The sequence below is a fragment of the Schistocerca nitens genome, chromosome 5, assembly GCF_023898315.1.
Source record: "Schistocerca nitens isolate TAMUIC-IGC-003100 chromosome 5, iqSchNite1.1, whole genome shotgun sequence".
In the NCBI taxonomy this organism is placed as follows: Eukaryota; Metazoa; Arthropoda; class Insecta; order Orthoptera; family Acrididae; genus Schistocerca; species Schistocerca nitens.
In genome coordinates this window covers 759,374,148-759,395,313 of record NC_064618.1, presented here as the reverse complement: position 1 = coordinate 759,395,313, position 21,166 = coordinate 759,374,148, and the positions used below count along the sequence as shown (strand labels likewise).

Genomic DNA, 21,166 nt, shown 5'->3' with positions numbered 1-21,166 from the left:
CAAATTTGGTAACTGCAAGCTCATTCTCACTAGCCCAGTGTTCACTCAGAGAGGCAGAGAGGTGGCACAGTGGTCAGCACATTGTACTCGCATTCAAGAGGATGAAAGTTCAAATCCCCATCTGGTGACCCAAAGTTAGGGTTTTTGGCCTAGCCCTAATCTTCCTTCCTTTACAGATGGTCATGTGTCTTGCCAAACTCATCAGACACTGGCAGGTCAGTGTACCCTGGGCAGGGTTGTTGGAGACTTTGCTGCAATACTGGAGTTGGTAAACCCACACTGAGGTGAGTATCAAGTACGTGTAACATGACAAAGCTGGTAACGTAAGGGAAGGGAAGGGGACACCTTGATTTTAAGTGTTACTGCATGAGTAGGTCTAAAAAAGAATGAATCCATTAATGTTAGTTCTAATCATGTATACATGTCCTATAAACTGATTCATTCCACATCATTTCAATAAAAGAATCATTCAAATGATCTATGGGACATGAAACTAACTAACAAAGGGTCAAGTGAAATATTCAGTACTAGTTATTGGCTCTGACCAGTTACATAATGTTAATGGTTGTTGTGACGTCACTGTCAGTTGGATTGTTAGTTGGTGAAGCCAAAAAATGTGATAACAAAAAACCTGGTTGTAGTGACAGACTGATCTATAGCGTAAGTCAAGGTCAAGTTCAAGTTGGCAAACACAACAAATGTGAAAGCAAAAGCCACTGATCTGTAGTTTATACCATTTGAAAAACTGACACTGATATGAAGTTATAATCATCATGTTGTTTATCGTGATTCTCTATATCACTGGTCAAAGCCACCAGCTAGTACTGAATATTTCTCCTTATGTGGCAAGAGGTCATAAATGTAGATTATGATAATGTATTTAATGGTGGAATTGTACACTAGATTTAAGAAAGAAAATAAGTTCATACCGCATAAAATAAAAAGAATACTACTGTAAATGAAAAATAGTATTATTTAACAAGAGAAATTAACCAAGAATAAAATAACATGGCATACCTGAACCTTTCTACCGTTTGCCTCTAGTGCAAATCAACTTGAATAGTGAATGTACGAAATTAACAGAATGAGTTTGACAGAATGCATGAAATTCAATTATATGATAACTTAATTCATGTATAAACATATATATCAAGAACGAGATGGTACAAACAAACAATGAAGTCATAGAACTGGATGAAGGTAAAGATATTGTTAAGATGTTTCATTTCTAATTAAGCAACTCAAAATTAAAATCAAAGCAATGGAAAAAAATTCCCTCTGAATTCCAGGTATGGGGAGCAAGATGGCATCATAAGAAGTTCCTGGTAATGAACAATGAGTGTGTGGCGAAAAAGGCGGGGGGAGGGGGGCAGAGCTTCTCAAAATAACAACCTTTTTTCTTCCTCTTGGCTGAGGTGGTTTGAATCCAGTTTTTAAACATCAATAATTTATATGGAATAATATTTTTATAATTAACACACTTTGACATATTAATAATTTTACAATTTGTGGTTTATAAAACTCAATAAAATTAAATTCCAATGATAGATTCAAAACACAGAATTCCGTATAATTTCTCTGATTTTTCCAAGTTAAAATGTAATTCTCTAAGAATTTCAGGTTTTACAGAAGAATCACCACCCTGATTTACAGGAAAGAAGATAAGAAAGTTATAATAGCAATTAAGAAGCTTGTCAATGAGTCATGTATCAGAAAAAGTAGTAACAAAATAAAATAAACTTAGGAGATAATAAACAGGAATACAGGTAAACAAAAATGAAGGAAAAAACTACAATTTGCTGACATAATTAAAACTGGAAATCTGTATATCATTACTTTGGAATCCTGTCACCACAACATGACATTTTGTTTTTAAATTTATTAATTACATTTTGTATCTCTAATGCTGTTTCAGATTATATAAATGTGGTCTTCACCTTCATGGGGAGTTGCACTATTGGGCTGAAATCACATTTAGTGAATTACGTAGTCTGCAGTGAGTCCTCCTCAACAGTTATATCTTCACTTTTAATAATAAAGTTGTAGTTTTTCCTTCTTTTTTGTTTACCTGTATTCCTATTTATTATCTCCCAGGTTTACTTTTTTTTTTTTTTTTTTTTTTACTACCTTTCCTGACACACACACACACACACACACACACACACACACACACACACACAACTGTCTAGCCAATTTACAAAACTGATATTATTAATTACTGATCTACATCAGTGCTTTCTGGCTTTTAGGACAGTCTAAGGTGTTTGATGTCACTGACTACAATTTATTGCTCAGGAAACTACACTGCTACAGGATTTGTTGGGTAGCATGTGACTGGTTCAAATCATATTTTTCTAATAGGTATCAGAAGGTAGAATACAACGTATAGGTAGAGTTCATGTATTAGCAAATCAAGAGAGTCCACTGCTGTTCTTCATATTATATTGTGAAGAAAAAACATTTTGGATAAATTTCAGCCACATAACAAACAAACTAGGAAGCAATCTACCTGTAAAACAGGGGCACTTTGAGATAGAGCAAACATTCCCTACTAAATATTTAGACATATAGCTGTATGAACATTTAAGGTGCAGTAAACATACATTATTTTTAAACAACAGATTAAGTCAGTCTTGTTATATTTTTTGAGTGCTTAAAAATTCCTGTACTATTAACACAGTATTATGTTCCTATGTTGCACTCATACATAACATGTTAAGATATGGCATGTTTTGGGGCAATACTAGTCTAGCTAAAAACTTATGTTTACTTCAAAAGAGAACAATATTAAAAATCAAAGCAATGGCACACAAAGAACCATGTAAGAACTTTTTCAAGGAATTAAAAATTATGACCAACGATTTTGTCTACGTTTATGATAGTATATGTTTCCTGAAAGCACACTAGGAACTTTAGTATTAAGCAGTCAAGTCCATAGCTATGTAGCAAGAAATAGCAACAATTTTCATGGTGAAATGCACACAAAAGTCATGCATTAAAAAAGTGCTCTCCAATAGCCAAAAATTCTGTTTAGTGATTACTGAATGAAAAAATATATCAGAACTCTACATATTTAAAAGTAACTCAAAAAATGCGAATATGCAAGTGTTTTTATAGTGTCAAAGAATACTTGCACCATCAGCATTCATGGTAGAGCAGCTTATTTCCTTCATTATAGTAACTGAAGTGCTCATTTGAAAAAATAAATTGTATTCACATGGACATAATGAAAATCCTTTTAGTATTCCAATTTAGTGTAGGTGCACTCTAACTGTTGTTAGGAGTGTGTGGTTTCATGTTGTTCATTAAAAAATTTTATTTGTCAACATGTAACTGTAAAACTGGTTCATGTATAACAAATTCTATACCATTGTACATAATGATATATAAGAATGCTAAATAAAGTGGATAAATAAGAAAATTCAATTCCGGTTGTCAGCTTTGAACACTGACATAGGAAACATGCGACAAATATTGCAAACAAATAATTATTTATTTTCGAGTTCCATGGATCTTTGACCCGAATGTATCGCTAGGATGTAGAATGTGTCAGGTTATTACAGTAATAGACACATGTAGATGATCATGAGGCAACCAATTTAACATATATAAGCAGATACATGAAAAAGGACATCCTCATGTCAAATAATTACACAAAAAAATTCAGATAACAACATAGATAATAGTACAGTAATGACATAGATGATTGCATAAATAACAGTGCAGTAATGACATAGATGATTACATGAACAAATTTAAAGTAATTCATCTAAAAAATATTCTACCAACAAGTGATATGGTATGATAATCTACATGATCAGTTCTATTAGAAATGCATGAAATTAAATATAATTGCTATAGTTGTCATAACTATAGCAATGTATCAGTAATTTTTTTTAATAAACTTCAACGCTAATTTGAAGCAAATCTGAGTTTTCACAAATAAGCTTCCAGTTGCTAGGTATTATAACTATGTATTCCCCCCTTCACGGTTCCATGAACAACTGGTAATGAATGTGTATTGACAGTTTTGAGTTGCGTTACATTTGGACTTCCAACACGACAATCTTTCAGATGGGTGGGGTATGAATGGAAAATAGACTCAGGAAGTTCTTTGATAGATTTCACGAGATACGAAATGAAATGATCGTATGGTATTATTGGTCGAGAAAACACATCTGCGGTAGTTCGACCGCCTAGGGCGATTCCCTTTATTTGACGCCACTTTCGCGAAATGCGCATCGATGATAACACGGGAATTCTGTCGCTGAGCGAAGAAAATCCCGACCAAGCCGGGAGTCGAGCGCGGGTTTTATGATCTAGCACCAGCAAAACAACCAATAGGCCACGTGTTGCGGATACGAGATGCGAAAAGAATTAAGTATCACCCCAATGGCAGGTTGGTATTATTGAACGTATCTGAGTTTGCTGCACTAGTTACGATGGACAATTATTTTTAATACTGTAATATGGTATAATTTGTATTGACGTACCATACGAATACCTTGGATTTTCGACCTTTATTATCTAAACTTCATTTTATTGCGCGATTTCTCCTATGTCAAAAGAATATCAGGATGCTTTAAATCGCACTTGGAAAGGAATCCTCACAAATTATATTTCTGTTACAGTTTGTAGCAGCAGACAAAAAACATAACATTGGTGTCAAGACAACAACACGAGTAAATAGGTGCAGCCCGTTGTAAAGTTAAGCCACTATTGATCTAGCAAAATTGACTATTTGCAAAATGCACTAGATAATAATAATACCCACAATGGGAAAAACTGTATTATACTAAATGATGCCGATACTTTATTTTGTGATGCTAAGTTTGATGTAGTGTATCGTGTTCAAACAAATAATATTATTACCAATAATTATGACGAAGATTCATTTTTAGTCTTCAAATTACGGACCTCACCTCATTTTCTGACGTCTGCTTAACCTATTATTATCGGTAGATAATGGTTAAGATGTATTCCACAACTCCACAGCTTTGTTTATACTCCAGAGTAGGTTGCTATGGCAACTGACCCAACTGCTGGCTTTCACAAAGGCTTGATCAGGTGATTCAGAGTGCGGAAGACAAACTTTCATGAAGAAGTGCTTCGATAACACAGAATACGAATTGTATGTATACAGCGTAAAACTTGCGCATACAGCTACATGACATGTTATAACTGATTAGTATACCTGTTTCTAATTGTTAAAAGAAAAGAAAAAATTCCTTGACGTCTATATTTATGTTCTGCTCCATGACTCTGCTGTCAATATCTTTATTCTTGGCTTGTGTGTAACTTCTGTGTATTTTCTTACAGTAAATGTTTTTTTTCGTATCCAGGGTGTAATTACAAAGTTAATAAAACGTTTTCTTGCCTTTAAATAATATTTTTCATCAGGTTATGGGCCCAGTACACGTGTAAAGGCAAACAACACAGTTTAATTAAAACAATATTTGAAATGAGCGTATGTCTGTAAAGAAACATGACTGCTAGCGGCGATTATAAGGTCAGCATTGATAAGCTTGAAGGACCTGACGACTGGGCCAAATGGAAATGGCATATTTCTATGGTGCTACGTTCATATGGACTAGAAGATATTATTAACGGTACACGTGAACGTGTAGAGTTGCCGCAACATGCGACAAGTGAACAAAAAGAAGCGTATGTGGAATGGCTCAAGGACGACGCAAAGGCAGCAAGTCTTATAGCAAGTGCGCTAAGTAAACCTGTTGCAGAACTCGTCTTAACGTGCAAGAATGCTAAAGAAATCTGGGACAAATTACGCGCCCGATTTGAACGTAGCAGTACTCAGCGTCTGAATATGTTGATTGAAACATTTTTCCGTGTTAAACGTGATGAATCGGAAGATATTAGTGCACATGTGGCCAAACTGCAAAAGTTATTTGTGGACCTGAACGATGAATTATCAAAGCATGAAGAAAATACGCTATCTGAAAGAATCTTAAATGGTCGAATTTTGTCTACACTGGGAAAAGACTACGACAATTTTAAGGATCTCTGGGATACGATACCGACAGAAAAGCAAAGCTTGAATTTATTGATTGAAAAACTCTGTACTATTGAACTGCGTGAACAAGACGTTAATGGAAGTGCAGCGTTTGTCGTTTCTAAAACAAGAAAAGGGCAAACAAGTAGTCAGCAAGTAAAGATGACGAAGTCACAATTAAAACAGAAGTTTCCGTGTAATAAATGCAAACAATTAGGTCACTGGGCAGCAGAGTGTCCACAGAACACTCGTGACAGCAATAAAAGAAAAGAGAAGAAGCGAGACAGTGAACACGCTGCATTTACTTCATACGCTATGGGCGTGTGTACCAGTAATCACAGTGACCCAAATAAATGGTATTGCGACAGTGGCGCTACAAATCATATCACTCCCAACAAACAGTATTTTGTTTCGTATAGTGAATTTGATGTTCCTCAAGTAATTTCATTGGGAAAACAAGATGTGAAAATGTGTGCGTACGGTCAAGGAACAGTTTACATCCAAATCCGACAAAACAATAAATGGTACAATGCTAGAATGGACAATGTTTTATACGTCCCTGATGCAAGTGCTAATCTGTTCTCTGTGAGAGCCATTGCCTGCAGAGGCTACAGTACTAATTTTAGTTATAATAATGTCTGTGTCCGAAAACAAGTCAGTGGCAATATTGTTATGACAGGTTATGTGAAAAATGGACTTTATGTGTTGAACATGCGTGTTGTTAGAAATGCAAAAATGAATCGTATGAGCTTGATGACTTCATCCGAAACATTGCAAGTGTACCATGAAAGGTTTGGTCATCAGAATAAACAACATGTGAAGAATATTTTAAAAGGAATGAACATTAATGTGGAAGATGCCAAGAGTGAATTTTGTGACGGCTGTGCGGTTGGAAAGATGCATAGGCTGCCATTCAAAACACGAACAATACGCGCTACCAGTACTGGTGAATTAATCCACGCGGATGTAAATGGACCAATGAGCACGAAATCTTTTGGAGGCAAGCATTATTATGTATGTTTCAAAGACGATTTTAGTAAATTTCGTCGAATTTTCTTTTTAAGACACAAAAGTGAAGTGTGTACTGTGCTTAAGCAGTTTTTAAATGAAGCACGAACTAATGGACATGTTGTCAAACAATTTAGATGTGATGGTGGCAAAGAATTTAACAATAAGAATGTCAGTGAACTGCTTGCAGACAGGGGAATAGAGCTACTGATTCCTCCTCCTTACACTCCTGAACAAAATGGTGTGGCTGAACGGGAAAATAGGACCATTGTTGAAGCTGCCCGGTCAATGCTAAATCCGAGTAAATTACCTAAAGGGTTGTGGGCAGAGGCATGTAACACAGCAGTCTACCTAATAAATCGTACTGGAAAATCTTCAGTTGAAAATAAAACCCCTTATGAACTATGGTTTAATCGACCAGTAGGACGACTTGATCATCTCAGAATTTTTGGTACAGGCTGCTATGTTCACATTAACAAACAATTCCGTTCCAAGTTTGATGATAAGGCAGTGTTTGGACGACTTGTTGGATATGTTAATGACAAAGATGGGTTCAGAGTTTGGATTCCATCTAAAAGAAAAGTGGTGTTGAGTCACGATGTAAAATTTAAGCCAGAAATTGTTTGTGATTTACATAGTGATCATGTTGAATTTGAAGTCCCTCGGGAAGAATTTAGTGATCCGAATTCATCTAAAGATGACCAATGTAAATCTCCTAGGCTGTACACTTCTGGAGGAAGCCAAACTCAAGAAAAAATTGGCACTCTCGATTCTAGAGAAAGTCAAGAGTCGAGTGAATCTGAAGAAAATAAAGAATTAACTGAATTTCTAAAAGCAGAAGCTGCTGAATCTTCTAATGAAGAGAAAAAGAAGAATAAAAGACAACGAAGAAAACCAACCTGGATGGAAAGTGGTGAATTTTGTATGGCAACAAAAGTTGATGCACTAGGATACAAAGATCCAAACTGTTTTTCAGAAATATTGCAGTCAAACGAGAAGGAAGAATGGATGCAAGCTATTAGTGAAGAACTTCAATCACTTAAGGAAAACAATACCTGGGTGCTGGTTGACCGTCCGAAGAATGCCAAAGTATTGCAAAACCGCTGGGTTCTACGGCGAAAGGTCGCAGTCAATGGAGGTACTCGCTTTAAAGCCAGATTGGTTGCAAAAGGCTGTATTCAGAAAGCAGGAATTGATTATAACGACGCCTTCAGCCCTGTGGCACGTTATGACACCATACGAACTCTGTTGGCTGTAGCTGCTTCAAAGAAAATGCTGCTAGAACAATTCGATGTAAAGAGAGCTTTTTTGAATGGAATACTTGAAGATGAAGTATATATGGAACAACCAGAAGGTTTCGAAGATGGTACAGGCCGAGTATGTTTCTTAAAAAAAGGTCTTTATGGGTTGAAGCAAGCGCCACGTTGCTGGAACAAACGTTTTGTTGAGTTCATGAAGAAAGCTGGTTTTTCAAACAGTGATGCAGACCCATGCCTATTTTATCGTAGACAAAATGGAAATAGCCTTTATGTGGCAATCAACGTTGATGATGGCCTGATTGTCGGCAGTAACAAGAAAGAAATTGCTGTTTTTATGGATGTTTTACAACATGAATTCGAAATAACAACTGGCAGTCTTGACAATTTTCTTGGCATAAAAATAAAGCAATATGAAGACGGAGCAATAATGATAAGTCAAGAGAAATACACAGAAGAAATTCTGCAAAGATTTCGAATGGCAGAATGCAATACAATCTCAACTCCTATTGGACGTGAGGACAATAATCAAAACGAAGAAGTTTCGTCATCTGTACCCTACCGCGAAGCAATTGGTTGTCTCATGTACCTTTCAACAGTAACTCGTCCAGACATCACTTTTGCAGTCAATAAAGCTGCTCGAGCTATGGAGAAACCAACCACTGAAGACTGGAATAGAGTAAAGCGCATTTTCCGGTATTTGAAAGGGACCTTAAATTTTGGAATTGTATATAATAAAAAAGAAGAGTTAAAGATTTACGCTGATGCAGATTTCGCAGGTGATAACCGGACAAGGCGCTCAACAACTGGAATTCTTGCAAAGTACTCAGGTGGTGCAGTGTCATGGACAAGTCAGTTGCAGAAAGTAGTGGCCACATCCACAACCGAGGCGGAAATAATTGCAGCTAGTGAAGGAGCAAAAGAGTTAGTTTGGTTACGTCGTCTGCTATCAGAATTAGTGGAAATGTCGGGGCAGCCTCCAGTTCTTTACATTGACAATGCTAGTGCATTGAAGTTGGCAAAAAATCCAGAATATCATCGACGTTCTAAACATATAGAGGTCCGACATTTCTATGTTCGTGAAAGATATCTGAACGGTGAGATTTTCTTGGAACACATTGATGGACACAACCAGTTGGCAGATATTTTGACGAAACCTCTTGAACGAGTTCGATTTAATTTTCTATGTTCAGAAATTGGCATGCAAGAGACAAAGCAATAATTTCATGATTTTTTCTTTTGGAGGAAGTGTTAAAAGAAAAGAAAAAATTCCTTGACGTCTATATTTATGTTCTGCTCCATGACTCTGCTGTCAATATCTTTATTCTTGGCTTGTGTGTAACTTCTGTGTATTTTCTTACAGTAAATGTTTTTTTTCGTATCCAGGGTGTAATTACAAAGTTAATAAAACGTTTTCTTGCCTTTAAATAATATTTTTCATCACTAATGACGGAGAAAATACTAAGGATTTTCTCCTGCATATTCACTTTTAGGATTCAAATTAAGCACTTCACTCCTTTTTTCATATCTGTTACTGCTCCTGTTACTGATAGTAATTGCTACTTAGTATACCACAACGGCAAAAAATTGTTTACATTTCTGAGCTGGTTGCTATGGTAACCGCCCCTTACTGCTGAAGCTGAAGTTCATAAAGGCTCCCACACAGGAGCAGCACACTCGACCGACGAATTCGCAGCGATCTGTCGCATGCAGTTAGTCGCTTGCCCCGATCCAAAACGATCCCGCCACACAAGAGCGACTTGCCGAGCGAGCTCACCCGGTCATACTAACGCTACAGTTCTAAAATGGAAACTGAACTGCTGTGTTTAGCGGCTACCGTAGTTGTGCTGCGTAATATACTAATTCTCGGAAAAGAAAAACCAGGATCAAAAACTGACCTTTAAAGAGAGGAAAGTTATTCATACAAATTTACTTAAGGAATTAAGATTTCAACCAAAAGACTGGCATAATTACATGCGTATGACGGAAAGCACGTATCTGGAGTTACTAAAAATTGTTACCCCAGAAATATAAAGAAGAGACACAAATATGAGGCAATCATTATCAGCTCATGAGCGCCTCACAGCAACGTTAAGATTCCTTGCAACCAGAAGATCTTATGAATATCTTAAATTCTCAGCAATGATATCGCCCCAGTCTTTGGGGAAGATAATTCCAGAAACGTGCAGCCTTTCACAAAACTCGAGGAAATTATAAGGCAATATGCATAAGGAAATTTCTGTTAACTCACTTTTTATTTGTAAAATGCACAATGCAAAAAATTAACATTACACTGTAGGGTCAAAATTGTACACGGAATTGTTTACCTCTGAATATGGAGAAATTTCTTCACCTGTACGTTATTTATCATTGTAGTATTTTGTCTCACAAGTTTGGAATGGAAATCAAGTTTCCTATTTGCCCTGCAAATAAAACATTGTTTATAATTTTTTCAGCTACAGCCTTTGCATACTTGACATTACCCTTAGTTTATATGCAACTTTCTTTTCCGTGTATATGGTTGTTGGTAAATTATTGCATCAAGAAAGAAGGTTTCACAAAGTGGTGGCCATAATAAGGCCCCATGACCTCATCCAAGGAGAAGTTTGACACTAGAGGCTCTGTGATGTCTTGAAATTTCTTATTTATAAGTGAAATTAATGGCCAAACCTTATAAACTTTTTCTTTTTCAATGCTGTCATCATCATTGACGTGGAAGAAACTGTGAATTTTGTCAAAAGTATTTTTGGAGACAGAATTCGAAACAAGGACATTGTTTGTGTCCGGTCTGATCTTCCAGTACATATGTCTACGCATGACCTTAAAATATCCAGATAACAGCAAAATAGCTATGTATTTGTAGATGTCATCATGACTTATTTGTATGTTGTGTCCCTTTGAGCAGCATGTTTTACTGTCTCTCTCTCATCAGAATTTCAACCGAATCAGAATCAAAAACTTTACTAAAAAGATCTATTGGAGTCAAGTTTGATGTGCAGAGATGTTCTGTTATGTCAGGTGTAGGATCACAAGATACCTCAAATTTTTGTGAAGAGTCCAGTCTTTCTTCTATCCAGTGGGCCATCAGTATTTACTGATCTCCATCTTTTGTCCCTTTTCCAGCTTTGCTACAATAGTTCCGTCAGTTATTGCTGACAATCAGAATCTGGAGGAACAATTGGAAGAAAGGTTTCCACTTTGTGGCAATGAAGAATGTGTATTCTCTAAACCAGGAACAGTGGCAGGTTGTCGTTCTGCATCACTACCTGCATCATCTTTATCAGTGTCCTCACCATTATTTGGTGGAACAAGTACAAATTCAGGCTCCTGACATGTATCATATGTGTCTAGAACCATTTCTAAGTCCCTCTCCTTCTCCAAATTATATCTAAAATAAATAGGACCAACCGTATGATACACGTATGTAAAGATACAAGCCAGTACCACAACAAAGCAGATAAAGTACTATTTTCCAATTTGTGCTTATATATTTCTTTTCAGTATTCAAATTACTAATGTTTAATAATGAGCAACATTATGAACGTGCACATCATAATTTTATAATTACTTACCGCCTGTCCATGACAAGAAGCAGCAGAGTCAATAGCATTAGAATAAATGCTTTCCACCACGAAATAAACAATCCTGATCTCCGCTCCTACTGTCAGTTTCAACAATGGACATAATAGAAATATTTCAGTTGTTGACAAAGAGCTTCTGACAACAAATACACACGAGAAGAGCAAGCGTATGATAAATCATACGATGGGATATAATGGGTTAAGTTGTTCTCTGTGCTAAACTGTACCAGTCAACTTCCCCCTTCGTTTCTTTGTCCCTGTCCATGTTTAAACTCAGAAGTGTTCCTGGAGCCACTCGGTAATAATTCTGGACGTGTGTGGTGTCACAGTGTCCTGCTAGATTTAGCCATGTCCGTCGAAATGGACATGAATGGATGCAGGTGATCAGACAAGATGCTTATATACGTGTCACCTGTTGGAGTCATATCTAGACATATCAGGGGTCCCATATCACTCCAACTGCACATGACCCACACCCTTACAGAGCCTCCACCAGCTTGAACAGTCCCCGCTAACATGCAGGGTCCATGGATTCATGAGGTTGTCTCCATACCTGCACACATCCATCCGCTCAATACAATTTGAAATGAGACTCGTCTGACCATGTAACATGTTTCCAGTCATCAACAGTCCAATGTCGATGTTGACAGGCCCAGGCGTGCAGTCATCAAGGGTATGCGAGTGGGCCTTTGGCTGCAAAAGCCCATATTAATGATGTTTCGTTGAATGGTTTACTTACTGACACCTGTTGATGGCCACCATTGAAATCTGCAGCAATTTGTAGAAGGGTAGCACTTCTGTTACATTGAACAATTCTGTTCAGTCTGTTGGTCTCGTTCTTGTGGGATCTTTTTCCATCCACAGCGATGTCAGAGATTTGATGTTTTATCAGATTCCTGATATTCACAGTACACTTGTGAAATGGTCGTATGGGAAAATCCACACTTCATTGCTACCTCAAAGATGCTGTGTCCCATCGCTCGTGTGCCGACTATAACACCACATTCAAACTCACTTAAATCCCGATAACCTGCCATTGTAGCAGCAGTAACTGATCTAAGAACTGCGCCAGACAATTTTTGTCTTATATAGGTGTTGCTGAACACGGTGCCATATTCTGCCTGTTTACAAATCTCTGTATTTGAATACGCATGCCTATACCAGTTTCTTTGGTGCTTCAGTGTATATCTAACTTCAGCCTGTCCATTTACCTTTTCAAATTCTCAAACCTATGTACCAGGTTAAAGGATCTAATGTTCCATACTCTGACATGTATAATGTTAATTTGTTCTTGCTGCTGGTGATATCCTCATGAGTAATTCATGCTTGCGAGATTTAAAATGGGGGGGGGGGGGGGGGGAGTTTAACCTCTGGTATAGTTTATCAATGAGGGCCTTATCATTATTAATCCACACAGTAGAGCTGAATGACATCAGGAGAAATAGTAGTTGTAGTCTTCCCTTGCACTGAGTGATTCATAGAACCATTTTAGCAAGGCCATTTAGCTAAGTGTTATAAGGCCAGATAAGTCAATCGTTCAAACTGCTATGTCCAAAACTGCTGAAAAGGCTATTACCCCTCTTCAAAAACCATAGATTGGCCCCTCCACAGATAACCCTCCATTGTGATGTATTTATGTAGAGCTAGTATTTTTGAGGCACACAGGCAGCCCACACCATCTCATCAAGGTCAGTGGTTCTTGTATTTACACTAAAATGCATCATATCCTAAATAAAGACAATACTGAAATCATCATATGCAATTACTTATCCACTATTTTTACTAAATATTACTGGCACTCCTGATTAAAACAAGTTAAAATATTTACAGGTGGAGGCCTATACACAGTCTGAACTGCTGTCATATATGTAACCAGGTTTATTATTAAAGCAATACATTCAATAAGAAGCTCAGTGCAATACTCATTTATGCCTATGGCTAGGACCTTATTTATTTTTTGTATATATAGCGACAGCCCCTTTCCTCAAAGTGCCTACAGTAAAATGATACCATCTTGTATCCATCTAGGAGCATCTATTTAGTTTCTATGAGTTCCAAATACTGTCTTGTTGAACATAACACATCTCTAGAAATATAGTTTTGATTTTTCAATTTCCTTTAGTGATAAGAGAAACTCACTGTCCATCCAATAAAGTTTGTATCACACAAGAATAATCTCGGATATAGGATATCCTAATCACATGTTGTGGCACTTTTGTGACCTCACAATATGGAGCCTTGTTTTTGCAAGTGATATTAATGTTCACATGTTTGCAGTTATGAAGTGTCAATTAGTGTCTTCATGGTAGGAAGTTTGCCCTGAGAAGATTTACTTTACCCATCTAAATACATTTTAGACAGATTGAAAATTTCAGTACAAACTATGAAGGTGCAATGTACCCAACGAAAAAACATGGTACTTCATAAATTAGCATCTAGAATTTAAAAACGTCAAAAGTCTATTCTGTCAACAACTGCTTATACACTAATGCATATAGGCATTTGTGGTGAAAATTTTTGCCCAATTTCATCATTTTTAAAAAGTTATTTCAGTATATTTTTAGCTAGTTTTTTTTCCCATTTCATCAATAATTTCGATAAATTTTATTTCCACTTTTTGGCAGTAAAAGGTAAAGGAAATACATTTATGGCACATTTGCAGTGAAAAATCTTTTAATTTACATAAATTGAAAAAGGACAAAAATTATAAATCTTATTAAAACACAAATACCATATCATGAAAGTTTGGAAAACATTTATCCCGTCCTAGTCTATGTACACAACACACAAGTCAGTCTGAGAAAGACAAGGCTACCATGACTTCCGTATTACTGGGAGTCAGAGCTGTTCTCCTGTCAGACATTATATTGCAATATCTAGAAAATGATCTCTCACTATCAACATTACTGACTGGGATCCACAAAGCCTTCACTGCAGCTTCCACACAAAGTCCATACTCTGCTTTCAGGGAAAGAAGAATACCAATCACATCAACATCTTCAACTTCTCTACAAGAACTAGCTACTAAATCCCTAAACAATGTGTATGGTACAAGAAATTCTGACGTTGGAAGTTCTTGTAGAATGGGAATTTTCTTTATCAGCTGAGAGATTTCAGCACTGTCTAAATTGCCTTTTATTATGTTTCTTGGATCAAACGATTTACCTATAGAAGAAACGACAATTTTTCCTGTATCACACTCCATCAGGTGGTTCAGTTTTGTAAGACTTGCTCTACCTACAGACTGGAAGAGTGATGTTGACTGTGCTTGCATATGCTCTGGTAGTTTAAGAAGTGTTTCTGAGGTTGTCTCGGAAAAAAAATGCATCCTCTAGTAATTTAATTATATAGTGACAGCCCCTTCCCTAAAGTGCCTACAGTAATATGATACCATCTTGTATCCGAGTTCCAAATACTGTCTTGTTGTACATAACACATCTCTAGAAATATATTTTTGATTTTTCAATTTCCTTTAGTGATAAGAGAAACTCACTGACCATCCAATACAGTTCATCACACAAGAATAATCTTGAATATAGGATATCCTAATCACATGTTGTGGCACTTTTGTGACCTCACAATATGGAGCCTTGTTTTTGCAAGTGATATTAATGTTCACATGCTTGCAGTTATGAAGTGTCAAATAGTGTCTTTGTGGTAGGAAATTTGCACTGAGAAAATTTACTGTACCAATCGAAATACATTGTATACAAATTGAAAATTTCAGTACAGGCTATGAAGGTGCAATGTACCCAATGAAAAAACACGGCACTTCATAAATTAGCATCTAGAATTTAAAAACTTCAAAAGTCGGTTCTGCCAACAACTGCTTATATACTAATGCAGTGTATAAAATTGCTTTGTGACATGCTATTCAATGATCATGAGGAAATCAGTGAAGGTTAGTGAAAGGACAGCTCTAAAGCACTCTAAATTTAATATTATAAAATATCAATAGCTACTTTAAAAAAGCAGATTTTAATAAATGATGTCAGCATATGCTTCACATAAGGGAACATAAACTGTGAAAATTTTCTCTCTTGAATGTTGAAGCCCGCATCTCGTGGTCGTGCGGTAGCGTTCTCGCTTCCCACGCCCGGGTTCCCGGATTCGATTCCCGGCGGGGTCAGGGATTTTCTCTGCCTCGTGATGGCTGGGTGTTGTGTGCTGTCCTTAGGTTAGTTAGGTTTAAGTAGTTCTAAGTTCTAGGGGACTGATGACCATAGATGTTAAGTCCCATAGTGCTCAGAGCCATTTGAACCATTTGAATGTTGAAGCGCAGTGAAACTTACATGTAATACTTTTATAATATCAATTGTATCTAGTGTGAGAGAATAATCCATGATTACAGTCAAAAGGATGAAACAATTTGCTCAGTATGTCACAAAGTACTTGCAACTCTGGTTGATTGCATCCCACTTTGGTTATTTGTAAACAAACTGTTTGGTGAACCTAATAAAAGTAAAATGAAATTCTAAGATGTATTGCATTAAAACAGCAGGAACATCTCTTTAATAAATGAAGATTATGAGCATCTTTCAATTAGAAAGCACTGCATTCTCACTATTTCAATAATTCATTAGTTTTATAATAAACAAGTAAACTAAATTGTCATGTGCTTTTGTATCACCGTGAACAGATGTATACATGTGACAGATGAAGCAATCAGTGGCAAAAGTATAATGATAATCAGAGAGCTTATATCAGTTTTAAAATGCCTCCACAAAAGTTCCACAGTGAAAACATACTTTTTCTCTGATGTTCACATGAAAGAAGATGTTTGACAGCTACACCAATGTATACATCATCTAATCAATTTTAGCCTTCTAGAAAAAAGAAAGTAGTAAAAGCATTTGCATTGACTTGTGCTTGTGTCAGTGAGTATGTTTTGCTCCCTCTGTCACTTGATTTAGAGTCAAATCTTGATATTTAGTTTTCTAGTTAGGAGGGAGTAAAATGAATATCGATAACACTGTTTTTTAATACTGATCAAGAAAATTATTATTTTACTAATGGCATACATTCTCACCAAAACACACACACACACACACACACACACACACACACACACACACACACACACACGTCTGCAGCATAGTCAGTCACAGAAACACACACAAAATCTTTGAAAAAAGTTCATATTTAAAAAAGGAAAATGGCTTTTCCTACAAACACTTGCAAGAGGAAAATATTCATAATTTGTACTATATGATAGATACCAAAAATCAATATGGCTATTCTCCTTCAATATGTCACACTTAATCACAACCAGCCATATAAGTACGTGAGTAATATTACTGAAAATAATAACTCCACTTATGTTTGAAGGAACAATAAGCATGTGCCCCACTTATGTTTGAAGGAACAATAAGCATGTGCCCAACAACCAACAATTAAAAAGAACTACAATTACAGTTCACCACAAAGTACTCCACCACAATCACCATTAAAAACATTACAATACTCTCCAAATATATCAGTTTCATTTCTAATACAAATGTGATTCACCTGATATTGTCGATATTTGGCAGACATCAATCTCATTAACCTGACAAATAAACAGCAATTACACGTCTTTTAACATTTCTTCTTCAAATTATATATTACAAAAATATTATATTCTTCAGTAAGTACAACAGCCCTGAGCTATAACTTTTGGAGCACAAGAAGTCAACAAGTACGTGAGCCGGCCAGAACGAGCAGGCCACATTAATGAAACCACAAAATGTCATCCACAACATCGTTTCATTGTACAGATACTTGAATACTGTTCTGCATTATTTATAAATTTTGATCTAACATTTTCAATTTTATTCATTTTTTTAATTGTCTGGCAATTAGCAAGAGACAAAATGCAGAAACAACAAACAGGCCAACTGGTATCGACGACCGAATGCAGTGTTCCTTATCTGAAACAAAGGATAAAGAAAAAAAAGATTAAAAACTACAGTCCAAACAAATAATGAAATAATTTTAATTTAGGTGTTTCAACAATGATCAGAGTACCATTTGTTTAAGTTTCTTAAAGGCTTGTGAGAGAGAGGCAAAAGGAGCTCTGCCCTTGGACAGACAGTCGCAGGGAGAGGATGGGAGTACAGTGGGGTAAGTAAGTGACAAGCCCATTACGCAATACCAGCAACATTACCTAAGAAACAGCAGTCATGTTTTACTGGGGTATATGTTTATTTTTATTGTTCAAGGGCATGGTAAAAAGAAATGCTTCTGATTTTTTTTATGTGATAACTCTTAAAGCTTTTTAAAGAAAACAAACATTATTAACATTCTACATCTTTGTTCTTCATGTAAACATATTTGCAGCCCTCTACCACCAGAGGACTCTGAATTATAGTGGTGTGTAATGCAACTAAGTCGGTGCATGAGAAACAACATGCTGTAATCGAGTTTGAAATTTGAGTAGTTCGTCCACACATGGAGCACCCTCTTCTTCAGTATGAAAATGACCAACCACACATAAACACTGTGACATCTGAAAACAATCGGTCACCTTGGGTTCATTGTCATCGATCATCCACCCTACAGTCCCAACTTGGCCCCATGTGATTTTCATCTGCTTGCAAAACTTAAAAGAACACCTTTCAAGACTTCACTTTGATAGTAATGATGCAGTGCAAGCAGAGGAGAGGTTGTGGCACTGTCAACAAAGTTAAACATTCAATAGTGACACTATCAACAAACTTGTCTCTTGTTGAAATAAATGCTTGCATTGCCAGGGTGACTTTGTTGAGAAGTAAATGTGTAGTCATGATAAATAAAGATGTAGAATGTTAATAATGTTTGTTTTCTTTAAAAAGCTATAAGAGTTATCACATAAAAATTCAGAAGCATGTCTTTTCACCATGCCCTTGAACAATAAAAGTAATTATAAATATGAATTTAAATTGTTTACCTTTCTTTTACATCTACATTGACACTCTGAAAACCACTGTGAGGTGCATGGCAGAGGATACGCCCCACTGTACCAGTTATTAGGCTTTCTTCCTGTTCCATTCACATATGGAGAGCGGGAAGAATGACTGAATCCTTCTGTGCATGCAGTAATTATTCTAATCTTATTCTCATGATCCTTATGTGAGCGATATGCAGGGGGATTGTAGTATATTCCTAGAACAATCATTTAAAGCCAGTTCTTGAAACTTCATTAACAGACTTTCTCCAGATAGGTTCATTTCCTTCACTATCAATGTGACATTCTCCCATGGATTAAACAAACCTATGACCATTCACGATGCCCTACTCTGTGTACGTTCAATATCCCCCGTTAGTACTATCTGGTATGGGTCCTGCACAATTGAGCAATATTCTAGGATGTGTCACACAAGTGATTTCTATGCAATACCATATGCATACTGATTGCACTTCCTCAGTATTTACCAATAAAACAAAGTCTACCAACTGCATTACCCAGAACTGAGCCTATGTGATCATTCTATTCATATCCCTATGGAGTTTTTACACCCAGGTATTTGTATGAGTTGAACGATTCCAACAGTGACTTGTTCATATTATAGCCAAAGGAGTGCACAGTTTTACAGTTCTGAATATTTAAAGCAAGTTGCCAACCTCTGCACCACTTTAAAATCTTATCAAGATATGACAGAATATTTATGCAGCTCCTTTCAGACAGTACTTCATTATCAATAATTGCATCATCTCCAAAAAACATGACATTACTATTAATACTGTCTGCAAAGTCATTAATATACAACATGAAAAGTTAATAGAGATTCGTGCTGCTGTAAAAAGAGCAATACACGAAGCGTACAACCACCACCACCGTCATACCTTAGCAAAAGATCTTCCTGAAAACCCAAGTAAATTCTGGTCTTATGTAAAATCGGTAAGCGGGTCAAAGTCTTCCATCCAGTCACTCACTGACCAGTCTGGCCTGGCGACGGAAGACAGCAAAACGAAAGCTGAAATTTTAGATTTAGTATTTGAGAAATCTTTCAGGCATGAGGATCGTACAAACATACCGCCGTTTGAGTCTTGTGCAGATTCCCATATGGAGGATATAGTGATAGACATCCCTGGCATTGTGAAGCAGCTGAATGGGTTGAAAATAAATAAATCGCCAGGTCCTGATGGGATTCCAATTCGGTTTTACAGGGAGTACTCTACAGCATTGGCTCCTTACTTAGCTTCCATTTATCGCGAATCTCTTGCCCAACGTAAAGTCCCAAGCGACTGGATAAAAGCGCAGGTGACACCTGTATATAAGAAGGGTAGAAGGACGGATCCTCAAAATTAGAGACCAATATCCTTAACATCGGTTTGTCGCAGGATTCTCGAACATATTCTCAGTTCGAATATAATGAATTTCCTTGAGACAGACAAGTTACTGTCCATGCATCAGCACGGCTTTAGAAAGCATCGCTCCTGCGAAACACAACTCACCCTTTTTTCACAGGATATCTTGTGAACCATGGATGAAGAGTATCAGACGGATGCCATATTCCTTGACTTCCGGAAAGCATTTGACTCGGTGCCCCACTGCAGACTCCTAACTAAGGTACGAGCATATGGGATTGGTTCCCAAATATGTGAGTGGCCCCTGTTTGCTGATAATGCTGTGGTTTACGGGAAGGTGTCGTCGTTAAGTGACTGTAGAAGGATACAAGATGACTTGGATAGGATTTGTGATTGGTGTAAAGAATGGCAGCTAACTCTAAATATAGATAAATGTAAATTAATGCAGATGAATAGGAAAAAGAATCCCGTAATGTTTGAATACTCCATTAGTAGTGTAGCGCTTGACATAGTCACGTCGATTAAATATTTGGGCGTAACATTGCAGAGAGATATGAAGTAGGACAAGCATGTAATGGCAGTTGTGGGGAAGGTGGATAGTCGTTTTCGGTTCATTGGTAGACTTTTGGAAAGATGTGGTTCATCTGTAAGGGAGACCGCTTATAAAACACTAATACGACCTATTCTTGAGTACTGCTCAAGCGTTTGGGATCCTTATCAGGTCGGATTGAGGGAGGACATAGAAGCATTCAGAGGCGGGCTGCTAGATTTGTTACTGGTAGGTTTGATCATCACGCGAGTGTTACGGAAATGCATCAGGAACTCGGGTGGGAGTCTCTGGAGGAAAGGAGGCGTCCTTTTTGTGAATCGCTACTGAGGAAATTTAGAGAACCAGCATTTGAGGCTGACTGTAGTACAATTTTACTGCCGCCAACTTATATTTCGCGGAAAGACCACAAAGATAAGACAAGATAAGAGAGATTACAGCTCATACAGAGGCATATAGGCAGTCTTTTTCCCTCGTTCTGTTTGGGAGTGGAACA

The 21,166-nt window shown here is 36.9% G+C and overlaps 2 protein-coding genes across 4 annotated transcripts in view; both read right to left on the bottom strand.

Annotated features, from left to right (window-relative positions):
- Positions 1-5,103, bottom strand: part of LOC126260074 (B9 domain-containing protein 2) — a 190,201-nt gene extending 185,098 nt beyond the window's left edge. For both annotated transcript variants that reach the window (XM_049957275.1, XM_049957276.1), the window contains exon 1: positions 4,923-5,103. The gene's annotated coding sequence lies outside the window, so the exon portion shown is untranslated. The remainder of the gene's footprint in view (positions 1-4,922) is intronic.
- An 11,383-nt stretch (positions 5,104-16,486) lies between these two features.
- LOC126259564 (glycerol kinase-like) overlaps positions 16,487-21,166 on the bottom strand; it is a 155,703-nt gene continuing 151,023 nt past the window's right edge. The window contains exon 12 of one of the 2 annotated variants that reach the window (XM_049956463.1): positions 16,487-17,764. In XM_049956463.1, coding sequence (XP_049812420.1) covers positions 17,670-17,764 — 95 coding nt within the window. In that variant the 3' untranslated portion in view covers positions 16,487-17,669. The remainder of the gene's footprint in view (positions 17,765-21,166) is intronic. The other variant, XM_049956462.1, reaches the window with a different exon arrangement.